The sequence below is a fragment of the Mizuhopecten yessoensis genome, unplaced genomic scaffold (genome assembly GCF_002113885.1).
Source record: "Mizuhopecten yessoensis strain PY_sf001 unplaced genomic scaffold, ASM211388v2 scaffold4947, whole genome shotgun sequence".
Lineage (NCBI taxonomy): Eukaryota > Metazoa > Mollusca > Bivalvia > Pectinida > Pectinidae > Mizuhopecten > Mizuhopecten yessoensis.
Genome location: NW_018405801.1, coordinates 496760 through 513278, shown reverse-complemented (window position 1 = coordinate 513278; position 16519 = coordinate 496760). Strand labels below are relative to the sequence as shown.

The window sequence follows — 16519 nt, the reverse complement described above, 5'->3', positions numbered from 1 at the left end:
GGATAAACATGAAAGCAATTATTGAGCAGAAAGAAACCTCGTGTTATGGACTAAATTCTCCTTGTATGGCCTCTCATCGTGTCATGGACTAAATTCTCCTTGTATGGCCTCTCATGATATTACATCACATTCTACATTTGCATATTAGGATGATTTAGAGGTTCCGAAAATTTTACAAGACTTAACTTTAGTCCCTATTGATAATGCATTTGTGCTAAATTTGAAGCGTACAATATTTATAAACGTAGCTTAAAAGAAGCTAGATGTCTCCAAAGCTTGGCCTACAAAACAAGGAAGGATATGAAGGCAACATGTCCGTAATAAACAGATCTAAATTCACAAATTAAAAAAAATTGCGGTAGTTTTTTTTGCGTTTTGTGAAAGAAACATGACTTTGTGTTTAAGTTACGATTTTGAATTTATGGTACTGTGCACGTGGTTAGGTTTTAAACAGAAAATGTTCACTCCTGTTGTAGAAATATATATATATATATATATACAGCTGTATGCAGCAGATAAATGTATAACAAACATAACAAGAAAATAAACTTCATCTTTTCTAGTCAACAAACATGTTTAATAATTACAAAAGGAAGGAAAATGCTTTTCTATGGGTGGCTACCATGATTTTGAATGACATGAATCTGAAGCTAGGTATAAAATCATTACACACACATATGTACAAACAGTCTCAAACTAATGTAGGCTGTACTGTATTGAACAAGAACTTTATTTTACCTTACCTAGTAAATTTGTACCAGTGATTTTTGAAGAGCAAAACTTAAATATTGACATGGTCTCAACAGATTGCAAAAAGGAAAATATTATTGACAAATTAATAAATGTCAGGTAAAAATTGTATTTGGAATAATAGACTATTAAAACATGTATGTACATGTATACACTGTCAACAACTTACGGCAAGGCTATACAAATAAGCCAGAGTTCTCTTTAAAATAATAATATTATTAAATACCACCGAAAAATATCAGAGAAAGTACATAAAATGTCAAACGTACTTTCAAAACTATTTGCATATGTTAAGTCTTTGGGAGTATTCACAATGTTACTGAGTAAAAAAGAACGAAATATTAATGTTCAAGTAAAACATTTCTGAAACAAATTGAAATTTCTCCATGTGCCTCTTACAAAACTTTTTCTGTATTAATTGTTAGAGTTCAATACTTCCCACAACAACTTATAAATCTGATATCTGATTTGAAAATTTTCATTCACCAGACGATTTTCCACCTGAAATATTTGGTCAAAGATTTAACACTGGATTAAAACCTTAAAACAATCTCTCACTTTTCTTGCCATGTTTATTTTTAAAAAATCCATTAATAAAAACAGCAAAACAATGTAAATTCAAACAAGCATACCCTTGTGTAGATTAACAATGATAAGAAACACTCTACCCTAGCCATGCACAAATGTGTTTTCAGGAATACATAACATGAAATTACGATCTATTAACGTGTATATAGTAGACTGTGATTGCTTCTGAAAGCACGCAGAAAAATCTCTTTCACCAAATTTACTCAAAAATGCAGAAAATTGCATTAGATTTGTTAAAAGAAATTTAATTCTGATAAATCAGTCATCACAAAAATTGAATGAAAACTAGGGTAACTTTGAAGTCTTTATGGATCAGGGGTGTCGCGGCGTCCGGGGCCAGTAAGGCACTCTGGGCTTTACAATGAGGTATTTACCGACAATACAATAGCTGTACAACTACCTTCACCTCTAAGGTGCCAGGTATACCCACAGGTAGTGCTGGTGACACCTGTCATACACAGCTAATGACACCTGACTACAGTATTCATTCTGAAGCGAGCTCTCCTTTTAAATCAGGAATTATGTCGCATTTCACCTACTTTTTGTAATAAGAACATTTACACCGATGGTGAATTTCGTCACCCCAGCACTAATCAGTTATATACTTATCTAATTCTACGGCCGATGCCCTGCTAAAACAGGTCTGTCGATGGTCAAGTGCCCTTTTCAGAGTAATTACAACTCTGTAGAAGTATGCCAGCCAAGATTTGACACCCATGAAATGTTTGATAAATAAGAGTCTACTAAATATAGACTGGGTTAACATACATGACTGTGATAAGTATACTGCGACAACAAATACACCTGAGTTTCAGGGCCCAATCTGTCAGCATTACCTGGCAGGGCTGGGACAGAGGCAGATCCATTAATTACATGTCAGCAGGAACCAGTCGGGGTAACCCAGGTACACTCTACCTGTCAACTGCTGCACTTATTACTACTCCTACCACGTCAGAGTTGTAAACGACACTTTCAATTTGTCAATTATCATGTATTATTAGGCAACAGACAACACAAATGTTTCATTTGCCAATAGACCATACATGTGCATTAGTCCAGAACTTATTTCCAAAATCCTCTCCAACAGTGCAAGTCATTAACTTTCTGTCATTGGTGGAATATAAAATTCTTCATAAGAAAATACTGGAAAAATAATTAAGATCAATATTTTTTTCTTACATTTTCTAATCATCAATTTACCTTATGCAAGCACAATTAATGAATATTTCATAAATTCTACCCACGATTAAATATGTAAAATAGCCATACCAGTATTTTGTCTGTCACAACCAAGGTCATCTAAGCACACACAACATGTATCTTTAAAATAGCGGATTACTACCAAATATTACATTTAATCAAAGGGCAATTAAAGTCATACAAGCACATTACCTGTCAACTCGCTGACTACCAAGCACATCCTACCTGTAAACTTACTGACTACCAAATAACACATACAGTTAAGGTCATCTAAGCACACCCTACCTATCAACTCACTGACTACCAAATATCACATACAGTTAAGGTCATCTAAGCACACCCTACCTATCAACTTGATGATTACCAAATATCACATACAGTCAAGGTCATCTAAGCACACCTAACCTGTAAACTTACTGATTACCAAATATCACATACAGTTAAGGTCATCTAAGCACACCTAACCTGTAAACTCACTGACTACCAAATATCACACACAGTTAAGGTCATCTAAGCACACCCTACCTGTCAACTCACTGACTACCAAATATCACACTCAGTTAAGGTCATCTAAGCACACGCTACCTGTCAACTCACTGACACCAAATATCACATACAGTTAAGGTCATCTAAGCACACCCTACCTGTAAACCCACTGACTACCTAATATCACATACAGTTAAGGTCATCTAAGCACACCCTACCTGTAACCTCGCTGATTACCAAATATCACATACAGTTAAGGTCATCTAAGCACACGCTACCTGTCAACTCACTGACACCAAATATCACATACAGTTAAGGTCATCTAAGCACACCCTTCCTGTCAACTCACTGACTACCAAATATCACACACAATTAAGGTCATCTAAGCACACCCTTCCTGTCAACTCACCGACTACCAAATATCACATATAGTTAAGGTCATCTAAGCACACCCTACTTGTCAACTTACTGACTACCAAATATCACATACAATTAAGGTCATCTAAGCACACCCTACCTGTAAACTCACTGACTACCAAATATCACATACAGTTAGGGTCATCTAAGCACACCCTACCTGTCAACTTGCTGATTACCAAATATCACATACAGTTAAGGTCATCTAAGCACCCCCTACCTGTCAACTCACTGACACCAAATATCACATACAGTTAAGGTCATCTAAGCACACCCTACCTGTCAACTCACTGACACCAAATATCACATACAGTTAAGGTCATCTAAGCACACCCTTCCTGTCAACTCCCAGACTACCAAATATCACATATAGTTAAGGTCATCTGAGCACACCCTTCCTGTCAACTCACTGACTACCAAATATCACACACAATTAAGGTCATCTAAGCACACCCTTCCTGTCAACTCACCGACTACCAAATATCACATATAGTTAAGGTCATCTAAGCACACCCTACTTATCAACTTACTGATTACCAAATATCACATACAGTTAAGGTCATCTAAGCACACCCTCCCTGTCAACTCACTGACTACCAAATATCACATACAATTAAGTTCATCTAAGCACACCCTACCTGTCAACTCACTGACACCAAATATCACATACAGTTAAGGTCATCTAAGCACACCCTTCCTGTCAACTCACTGACTACCAAATATCACATACAATTAAGGTCATCTAAGCACACCCTACCTGTCAACTCACCGACTACCAAGCACACCCTACCTGTCAACTTGCTGACTACCAAATATCACACACAGTTAAGGTCATCTAAGCACACCCTAGCTACCTGTAAACTCACTGACTACCAAATATCACATACAATCAAAGTCATTCAAGTGCATCCAGTCAATTCACTGAGGTTGGGGTTCTTTGGGTTCATTAAAAGCATATATGATATACACACATGTATATATTAAGCATAGATTATTCCATCAAAGAATGATTTTTAAATTATTACAATTTCATCCTGTCCCTGTACAATGTAAAAGGATTTATAATGAATTATTTAACCCTTTTGAATATTTTTTGTTTTATTGGCAACAAATCAAAACTTTGCAAAGGAAAAAAGCTAAAAATAAGAGATTTAATATATGTATATATACCTATTTCAGCTAACATAGACCAAATGTAACAAAACTGTCTTTTCCCTTCAACATGTGTTGTGGGATTTTTTTCAAACTTTAATGTTCATTGTATGATTTACTGATTAATACAATATGTTTTTCTGATTACTTTTTAAACTTCAAATCAATAAAATTGAGTAAAACAGGATATAAAGTTGTGAAATCTAACGTCTCCGCCAGAAACACCTGCAGGATTACCTGCGAGATGGTGATTAGTATAGCTGTGTATCCCCGACCCTTGACCCCAGGGCTACTACAGGTAGAACATAACATTAATGTATCATTACAATATATACAGGGCCCCTAGTGTCGGTAGGACAGGTGTCCCATTACCTGTGACACAACCAGTGCTACACCAAACACTAATTGATGGCTCAAAAGGAAGGGGCCACTTAGGGCCCTAAGGGGCACTTAGGATTCTAGGTCAACCTCATCCACATCTATGTAAACACACAAATCACAAATCTTTGTTTTACAAGGTCTGTTTCTCGCTGTAATCACATGCATTATCATTTATCAAGCAGTCTTCCAGCATTGTAAATAGTCTAAAGAAGCTGTTATCTTATAAATAAACTTTAGATTTATCATTACATTATCAAATATAAACATTGTGAAGAGCAGAAATCATTTGAAGTGATGTCAGTACATGTCTTCTGTTTTTGTTATTTTAGATAACTGATATAAGAACCTCAACAAGGTTTCCCATCAAAACCTGGTATATATTTTCTTTTCTTTAATCTTAAAATTCTTACCCCTCATGTTTGTTATGTATATCAAGAGACCACAATGCAATCTAGTTTTTCATTGGTTTGTTAATTTAACGCAAACAAATCTTCAGTACTCAAGAACAAGAATTTTCCAACAACAACTTGTTTTAAAAATTTGAATGCACAGTAAGATGAAAACACACCTTCAATTTTAGAAAACAACAAAATATTATGATAAAATAAGATGTCTTATTCAGTCAGACGGAAGAACGAACCTGCTTAAGCAACTACCTGTATAAATCAAGACTACGTCTTATGCGACAGTTTTTCATCATTAACCACTGTAGAATTGTTTAAATATTAATGAAACCATCACAGGGTTCTGACATTCATTTGACATTTTGATGTTATTAATGTGAAAAGAAACGTGCCTGCTGCCATCCAGGGTTGAATGCACAAGTTGAACCATTCAGGTGTACATGTGTGCCCGATTATTTATTATCAATCAATTTGCAACAATACTATGACATAACCAATCTCAAATCATTCTTAAGAAGAAGAAAAAAATATGTTATTTAGAAACGATTGACAACAATAGTAAATACTAACAGATTAATATTTTTTTATTCTAAAATAACCCTTTAAAAACTAAAGGCGACACAAAGTGTAAGAGCAATATACAAGTATTTTAACTTCAGTTACATTGTGTTCAGAAAACAAGAGGCCCAAGAGGGCCTGTATCGCTCACCTGAATATTTAAGAAGTCATAGCAAAATATTCTCATTAAATATTATATTGCACTAAAAATATTTCCCTCGCAAACTTTGTTGGCTCCATCTGTTGAAACTACCAGCAAAATATTATTATAAGATTCTATGCTTTTAGATTCTTCTTCAGAAGTTGCTTGACATATTTTTCCCTGTGATCTTGTAAGTAGGTCAATGTCATTTTCCTTCTCAAATTGGTTAGCTCTATTCCAAAAAGCTACCAGCCAAATCTTATGAATCCATTCCTTTTAGTTCTCAAGAACAAATCCATTAAAATGTTGTTGACCTCTGTGACCTCTAAAGTAGGTTGAGGTCATTTTCATTTGCAAACTTTGGTGAGCTCTATCCCGGGAAGTCACCAGCCAAATATTATAATTTTATGCCTTTTAATTCTTCAGAAGAAGCTGTTTGAACTGTTTGACATATTTGAACGCTGTGACCTTGAAAGTAGGTCAAGGTCATTTTCATTCGCAAACTTTGTTTGGCTCTTTCCCAGGAAGCCACCTGCCAAATATTAAGATTTTATAACTACCAGTTCTTCAGAAGAAGTCGTTTAAAGTGTTTGACATATCTGCCTCATGTGACCTTAAAAGAAGGTCAAGGTCATTTTCATTCTCAAACTTTGTTCGGCTCTTTCCTAGGAAGCTACAAGCCAAATATAGAGATTATATACCTTTCAGTTCTTCAGAAGAAGTCGTTTGAAGTGTCTGACACATTTGACTCCTGTGACCTTGAAAGAAGGTCAAGGTCATTTTCATTCTCAAACTTTGTCGGGCTCTATCCAAGGAAGCCATCAATCAAAAATAAAGATTCTATACCTTTCAGTTCTTCAGAAGAAGTCATTTGAAGCTTTTGACATATATGACCCCTGTGACCTTGAAAGTAGGTCAAACTAGTTTTCATTCTCAAACTTTGTTGGGCTCTATCCCAGGAAGCCACCAGCCAAATATAAAGATTATATACCTTTCAGTTCTTCAGAAGAAGTCGTTTGAAGTGTTTGACACATTTGACCCCTGTGACCTTGAAAGAAGGTCAAGGTAATTTTCATTCTCAAACTTTGTTGGGCTCCATCCAAGGAAGCCATCAGCCAAATATGAAGATTCTATACCTTTTAATTCTTCAGAAGAAGTCGTTTGAAGTTTTTGACATATTTGACCCCTGTGACCTTGAAAGTAGGTCAAACTAATTTTCATTCTCAAACTTTGTTGGTCTCTATCCCAGGAAGCCACCAGCCAAATATAAAGATTCTATACCTTTCAGTTCTTCAGAAGAAGTCGTTTGAAGTGTTTGACACATTTGACCCCTGTGACCTTGAAAGTAGGTCAAGGTCATTTTCATTCTCAAACTTTGTTGGGCTCTATCCCAGGAAGCCATCAGCCAAATATGAAGATTCTATACCTTTTAGTTCTTTAGAAGAAGTCGTTTGAAGTTTTTGACATATTTGACCCCTGTGACCTTGAAAACAGGTCAAGGTCATTTTCGTTCTCAAACTTTGTAGGGCTCCTAACAACGAAGCTTTCAGCCAAATATCATGACTCTAGGCCTGTCCGTTCTTCAGAAGAAGTTGTTTAAAGGAAACGTTGACGGACGAGGACGGACAGACGACGGACGACAGATGGACGACGCGCCACGGCATAAGCTCACTTGGCACTTTGTGCCAGGTGAGCTAAAAATATAAACCAGGGATGCAAATGCATATAAATGTGTATCTTCAGCTTGGTTACCTATTTTGGGGTATATTATACATTTATTACCCAAGTTGTGGTAGATAAACACGATTCTTTAATTTTCATCAATTAATCATGTTTCACTCAGCTTTTGCCCTCATTAAGCACTTTTGAAACATGTTAATTGAGGAGAAACAAAGAATCATGTTTCCTTACCAAAATACATATTTTATCATAACAAAATAAAACTACACAACAAAAAAGATGATCGGGTTAATGAGAAAATATTGTTGTCTGCATCAGTCATTCGGAACTCAGTTGTGGTTTACTTTAGCCCATTCTTCTAGAGAGACTCTGAATAAGGAAGTATGACCAGAGAAACTCAAGCATGTGAGGGTGACACAATGTTTTATTACCCTGTCATGTGATCAATATAATCCAATCAGAAGTGCTATTATATATGAGGTCTTATAATATATATTACCTACATAAAACAAAAATTTGATATAAAGGAGAAAAGAAAGATTTGCAAAACTAAAGAAAACATTAAACAATAGCGGTCCTACAGCAAGATTTATATTACTGATTCAAAAGATAAAGGAAGCATGATGCCTTTGAAATAATCTTTGCAAACAGATAGTAAATAAATTGGATCACCCTTAAAACTGACTAGAAAGTAAACAAATCTATAATAGAAATGATTGATCAGCAAACTTGATTTACATGAAACCTGCAGAATAGACGGGAAATCATTCCGAGATATTGAGAATATACAGGTATTACATATATTTAAGTAAAGCAAACCAAAAATCCTCTACATATCTACTTTATTAACGATATATATGCTGCGTGTTGACTGGGTAACAGTGCTGACAGGTAGAGTGTATTTAGTATGAAGCAGACCTCGGGATTGGCCGTGTATTTTATCAGTGTCACAAGGAGCATGTGTCAGAGCAGGGAGAGAGTACTTGGCATCTCCTGCGTAGCTATACCAGGCACTGACATGACAGCCAGCTTGCCCTGTACCGGGGCTATGCAGTACAGAGTCTGGCTCAATCCTCCAAACTATAGATGCTACTAATGCTGAATGACTTATCGCAACTCATGCCAGTGTTATCGTCCTGCCAAAACACATTCCTTCATTCTCCAATGCATACAAAACACCACTTCCCTGAGCAGCCTGCTAGTCTGCAGTACCGACATACAGCTTACAATTCTGTTGTGAGCTTTGTGTACCATAGCCAGAAACATATACAATGTGATCTCTTCCAATCCAACAGCAACCAAACCACAAAATAGCCTTAATTAAACACTCAATTATCAATATACACCTAGTACAGATCAACGAACGAGTGTCTGTATAAGTAAATGCGTGTTTACAATATCAGTATACAACTTGTGTCAAGAGTACCAGAATTGGCACTTTTCCAACCCCAAAAATATGAATGAAAAAAAAAGATTGAAATTTCATCCAATGTCAAAGTTTCACAAATACAAAGTTAATTTGCGAAGTATTACAACAAACCATCCAAAATGGATGACAGTTGGGGCAATCGCCTCAGCTTGATCCTGATCCCAAATCTTATCAAATTGACTTCCAGAAGACAGACATTTTTTCTAGACTGGATGGACCCTTCCCAGCATCACACCTTTATAATGACTAATACTCTAAACACAAACTCCAAAACATGTTTATTTATCTTTTCTATCATAACATATCGACTGCCACAAACTTTTCAGAATCTCATTTTTTTTTTTTTTTTATACCAAAGTATTGATAATAAATTTCCACAAGGTTTAATAATGTAATGTACTTCTACGGAATGGATTTTATGTCCAGAGTATGAGGAATGTGCAATATCACTCACTATAACCAATAAATATGAGAATATACACAGGTGCAATGCCCATAAGCCCTTCTTATCTTTCTGCAGGTGCCCTAGGCCTCTTCTCAATTATTAACTAATTATAGATAAGCATCTTGTGCACATAAAGAAAAGAACCATCCCCTTAACGAAAGTAATATATATATATTTTAGCATATATGTCAACTTTTATATAGCAACCGACCAGCATGAAAATATAAAGTTTGAGAAGCTTTTGTATAGGTATTATAGCCACATTTGTCCACTTCTACATTTTGGTGTAATGATAATATTGTACACAGAATATTTATATTTTTTACAACATTGTGTTTATACCACAACCCTTGATTAACAGAGTCCTGGTTCATAATTATATGCTGTCAGTTAAATCATAAGGTAACTTTTACTGAGTTTTTTTTAGAAATAGACCCCTCAAAAAAAAAAGTTTATTAAAGGTTGGAAGTTTCACCAAAAAATATTATTAACAGACAAAATTGATAATCGTACCAAGTTATTACCGTTGTACACAATACTAAGTGGGAATGTTAAAATAAACCACCTCTATGAAATCAATGATGGCAAAAATGTGAGGAAACAAGTTAGCCAGACCAAGAACACAAGTGCTGTCATATTATCTGGAACCATACAGATGAAAATGTTATGGCTGGGGCATATTCAAGAGCTTAGTTTGAAATACTTATATTTCCACTCATTACAAGGCCATTAATACATGTAACAATATAAATGCACCTACATCCGATTCTCCTTGAACTAAGGCATTTGGACATTCAAGTTTAAAATATCATTTGTGAATACATTTTGGATCAATTGTACAAGATTTGTCAGTCTATTTTAAATCAATTGAGAGCTTGCATTGCTGATATACGTTTTAATTACTAATTGTTTAGAAATGGTGAGAAATATTTTTGAAATGATTTTGGGAAATTACCCCCCCTCCCCAAATATGGTCTATTTTCAACACACACAAAAATTAATGTTCATATCACAGATAATTGTATTTAAAAAATTAGAAGGTCATGTCCTATAATCATTCTGGGTGTACGTGTTAGACAGGATTTACCTTTGCCCATCCTTGTTTTTTTAGCTGTATGTACACAGCACATCTTGTGCTTGTTATTTAACTATACCCATACAACTGTAAAAGTCTAGGTAGTGCTTTGCCCCAACTTCCTTTCACAGTGTCAAATCACTCAAGCATATCTGGTGTTAAAATTAATTATAACTGGACTCCGTTACAGTTCAGTGAACTAGATAATTGACTAATAATCTCTCATCTTCATCATTCGTTTACTTTCTTATTAAATATGAAATAAACAGAAACAAATTAGGAATTTAATAGTTTTTCACTGAACAGACGACTGACCTAGTGTTGTCTTATTTGTTTCACAGTCACCTGGTGTTCTAGATTGAAGTAATTAAATCACTGCGGATGACAGTGACAAAGGTATAAATGGCTAACTCTACCATAGTAGTTTGAGTGTGAGGTCTGTGTTGGTAAGGATGGAGTACCACACATTATTATACAATATAAAGCACATTTATGGAAATCATAAATAGTTATATTAACTAATCATTATATTATGTTTGTACGTTGCAGGTAGCAGTCATCCTTTAGATTAAAGAATTCGAAAGAAAGGAAGATGTTAATTCTCATTTATGACTGCTACCAATGAAGAAGAGTGATACCATCTTGAATGAAATATCCAGCTTTTAATTTTTCAAATCCACTGTGCAACCAACATAGCAAAAATACAAAATAGCATGTCGATGTTGACATTAGAATTAGTTACAATACATGTAAATGAATAAAATAAAACATCATATATTAGTCAAACTCATAATACATTATCAACATTATACTAAATTATTTATTTTACACTGCAGTGATTAATCTACAATTTATTTTACGAGTCCTTTCAACTGTATTGCTAAAAATAATGAGTTCCACAATGTTAATTTAACTAATTCCAGAAATTCTGGGAGTCCCATACAAATTCTATGAGTATAGGACTCGGGACTCGCATGTAGATTGATCACATTTTGTGAAATTCTGCGAAACCCATACAAATACTATGAGTATAGGACTCGGGACTCGCATGTAGATTGATCACATTTTGTGAAATTCTGCGAGTCCCATACAAATACTATGAGTATAGGACTTGGGACTCGCATGTAGATTGATCACTGCTAATATTATTAAACATCAGATACAGACAAATGCCCTTTAGCTCCTAGGTTCTTATCATAGATACACGTACATGGGAGCCATTGTGTTAAAATCTATCTGGAATGACCAACAGCGTCAACACTGCAGGGGACAACTTGTTTACAATACCTGATATGTTTGTTTGTGTTACTACATCACATGTAATATATGTTTACAGGTTTATCTTTTCCCAAAGATAACTGTATATGTTGTGTTGTTATTTCACCCCAGGTATAATTTGCCCAACCAAAAATATATATATATATAGAGAGAGAGAGAGAGAGAGAGAGAGAGAGAGAGAGAGAAATGAAAGCAAGGTTCATAGAAATTATCATGGACATGTCAAATCAAACCTTACAGATTTAATTACATGACCCACAAACAAAGCATATAACTGAAATGAGATCTGAATATACCTAAACAAGACTTTCTTTCTTAATTACAATATCATGTTGAAATGCACTGGGTGACTTCGGCAGTATGTTTTAATGAGGTAGCACTATGAGTCGGCATCAGTTGCGCGCTACCACAAGGAGACAAACACGAACAAATATATCGCAGCCTCCAAAAACACACATGCATGCATCTTGCACACAGTGGGTGCCGTCCTTAAATGAATATAGCTGTTGATAGGACGTTAAACAATACTAAACCAAACCTAGCCTTCAGACCAAATATATATAATATGGTAGCTCCAATACACAACTTCTACACTGACTGTAAAAACAATTTACTACTTAAAATACACCCTAGTGTGTTAGGTTTCTCACTTTAAATGGGTTTTATTTCCATAAAAATTAATTGATTGATTCACAAAATGAAGAAGGGTAAATTTTGAACAGGAACAGTAAAAAAATATATACATGTGTATTGGACAATACACCGACTTTCACAATAATGTTGTTTTTTGTTCAACATGTACAAATCAATACAAAATAACAATTTAAAACTAACTGAAAACATAAAAAGTACAAGTAATCATAAATAAGAGACATTTTAATATAACGTTAAAATGAATAAGACTCAATGATGCTAAGTTTGTTTGGTTATTCTCTAGAAGCCAGTGTGTGTATTGCGGTCACGTGACTTAGGATCCCCCCAAGTTGATGGTGTTTACAAACCCCGGAGATTCCCGGTAATCATAGTCTTAAATCGAACCGATTCAGACATTATAATGAACTGTAATGATTATGAAGTAACTGTATATGTAACCTGTATAATATAAGTGGTAATATTAGCCGTATTTATGAAATTTAACAACAAATACTTCGAAATCACTGCTTTTACATTTTCCAACATGGCGGCCATGGTTAGGAATGGACATAGCTGCATGGCGACTAAACATGTTCGTGGCACGTGGATTGCTATGACAGTTCTATTACATCTCAAGTAACTCATATTTGAAAGATATAAAACGAAAAAGGCAGACTTGTGGGACTTGTCTCACTACGAATGCAATGTTTGCTCTCTGCATCTTCAATGTGATCGCAGTCTTACCTTGAACGAGACCCACCAATCCAAGTAGCAGGATGAATATTGACACCGAACGCATCCTTACGGACAGATGGATGCCTGTAAAAACAAACTGCTTGGTCTCCAGACATCAATACGTTTTAAAACATGGTCAACTCGAGAATAAATGGGGCAGGCTCTCCATATCCACCTGAGGTTGGCGGCCATAACAGTATTGTACGGAACTACTTCTTACATGCCTCTTATTCATCCGCTTGACAGGTGCCCGTGATTCGGTCAAGATTAATTTGTTTACGTTTCGGTATAAATGAATTCTTAACTTGCAACAAAAATACAAATTTAGAATTCCTTTACATAACAGTTTTCGTAGTCTCATCAACAAGTGATTAAAATATGCCAGTGCACGTCTTGACTTGAATTTTTGACCACAAAAGTTGGGATTATATTCTAAAGCGCAACTTGGATTAACCTTTACAGGAAAGAAAAAGTTAGGCACCTGTCAAAATAAAGAATGGGAATGTTTAAAGAGGTCTTATCCGTTTTTTGGCGGTATATCAAAACTCACGGACAAACTTATTTTTACGATAAATAGAAAATGCGCATTTGTGAGGCCTATTGAGGATATAGAATTATTTATACGTGTTCTGGTGCATCATGACATAGACAGACTCGGAATAGTGTATATGTGTATTTTACATATATGTAAATCCATATGTGAATTGCACCATAAATTTGCGGGAAAAATATTGCAACTGTCAAAAATTAAGGTTTTGGACTAGATCAGTGTTTTGTTTGTTTGTTATGTTTTTTCTCTCCAAAGCGTCAGTATTTTATTCTTCCAAGTAATAGTTATATGAATTGATTATTATATATGTAGCATTCATAGCTCCCTACACAGGATGGTTAATTCCTAAAGATAGAATATTTTCCGGATAACGCACATAAACTGGTTTATTCAGTAAAGGACAAACAAAGGGTTTCTGTGAGCATTTAACACGAAAATACCCACAATGGGGGGGAAAATGCTAAACGTGCGCTATGAAAGTGGTGGATTTTGTACAGGCTATTAATTAGATTCAACAATAATTATGGCTGTGCCCAACGCCCCCAGCATTAGCACACGGCTCTGTATTCTATACAACGACATTCCCTAACGTATGTCACGCGCATGGCTCATACTGTCACAGCTCTACCAAGGCTCTTGCGCCAAGGTTTTTACACCTTGCACTCTTTTTACCAATGAAGCAACATATAGTCGTACTTCAACTTTGTCACTTCGTTGATTTATTGTTCTGCAAACTGAAGTCAATGGAAACCCATCTTTAGTCTTGGAGCCACGACTAAGGTCGCTGTAGATGACCTGTCTATAGCTATCAGAGAAGATATGGTCGAACTTATCGATGGACCTGTGTGACAATACTACTGTTATAGAGGATGCCCTAGTGCAAACATGTTGGTAGTAGACTCACTTTCCGGTAGGTTTCTTCTCTCCGAACGGACACCAGTTTCAGAAGTACCGGACTTATTCCCTAAAACCTTATTAAGGATCTCTGGTCCTGATTTTCACATTCACTTTAACTTGTCCCTTCAGCATAGAGGTATGAACACATTTGCCTCATCAAATCCAATTCTTGGTTCTCACATTAACAGAGGATGGTTAAATACGGTGCGAATTCTGCTTTCCACATTTAACCACATTTCAGGAGTTAAACAACTGGCTTCACCGAAGACCTCAATACCGATGCTAGAAATAGGGCACCCGTGGCTATGATACTCAATGCCGTTATCTATAGTGTGCCACGCACACGCTCATTACCGTTGTTACCACTAAATTCACCTTGGGAGTTTTCCATATTAGCTTGTTCTGCTTCAGTCTCAGACTCGGTAAGACCTTCATAAAGCTACAGTCTTTCTCCGAAAAGACACGATTTTTTTCTGAAGCTTTCAACATGAGGCTGACATTTTCTACCACAGTCGGAAATTGGTCCAAGGGCCTTGATTGATCAGTATCAACAGTTTGCCAACTTTGGAGGCGTCTTTTGTCGGAGGACGACTTGAACAAAATAGTCATTATTGAAAGTTTTCCAATAAAACATGCTTTCCTATTATCTTTTCTGGCTCATCATTTATTCAGGTGTCTTTCCGTTCTTTGTTGCAGCTTACACGCATGCTAGTTGCTTGGAGTTCTCTTTACGGCTCTAGGCATTGTATGCAAAATGTCCGCTAGTCGTCTCCTCTCGACCAAACATTACCCGATTCATTGTGGAGGCTGACGTTTTATGATTGGATGATCTGCATGCCATCATCAGAAGAATCAGATACGGCAAATTATGTTCCAATCAGCACAACGTTTGTCTACATATTTGACATAGCGACTTGAATTGTGTTTAATCAATCTACAATCCCACCTGGTTGGGGATCACAGAATGTACTGGACATTTATGCAATTCTCAGGCGCTGGCACATGCATTGAAACGATTTCTTTAAATTTGCTTGCATCAATCGGAGTAAAGAGATTTCGGGACATGACCCTCACGGCCACTACCTCAATAAGAAGTCGGGCAAAAGTGCGCTCTTCCGAATCGGGAATAGGAAAGCATTCAGTCCATTGGATGTTGCAGTCGCCGAATTTATTTCCTTTATCTGTGACTGGAAGCTCTGCCAGAGTATTTTGACATTCCTTTCCATGTCTCTCCATTGGACTATTTCCATTTGTGCTAATTTCCATTTTAAGAGACTTTTGCATTTACCAAACACTCCAATTTCATCATTTTGTAGTCCGGTTAAGTAAAATGCTTGTCTAAGTGCAATGGTTTTTGTCATTTTCAAGTGACCCGAGATTCAAGTGGCTTGGTATTTGTGTAACACGTCCTGTCCCTGTTTTGTGTCACTGGAACGATTCCCTGCATGTGACTTTTTGAGCACATATCTTCCAATCGACGACAGAGTGTCTTGATCTCTATCACAAGACGATCGAACTGCAGATCAGAGCCACTTTGTAATTAAATTTGCTTTCCGATATCCTGGTACTTTCGTGTTCTTTAGGTTTCTACCAATTGCCGGACATTTTGGATATCTTCATCCTTTTCCTTAAACAAAAGGGGAGGAGACTCGTCATCGCCACTTCTGACGATTTTCCTCTGCCTGATCTGTAACAGGGTGAGTAACCTTTTCCTAGTTT

The 16519-nt window shown here is 36.0% G+C and overlaps 1 protein-coding gene across 1 annotated transcript in view; it reads right to left on the bottom strand.

The window, feature by feature from the left end:
* The window catches only part of LOC110450042 (low-density lipoprotein receptor-related protein 6-like), a 43372-nt gene extending 29800 nt beyond the window's left edge, over positions 1–13572 (bottom strand). Inside the window, exon 1 of the mRNA XM_021497263.1 lies at positions 13363–13572. Coding sequence (XP_021352938.1) covers positions 13363–13417 — 55 coding nt within the window. The 5' untranslated portion in view covers positions 13418–13572. The remainder of the gene's footprint in view (positions 1–13362) is intronic.
* Between the last annotated feature and the right edge of the window lie 2947 nt (positions 13573–16519).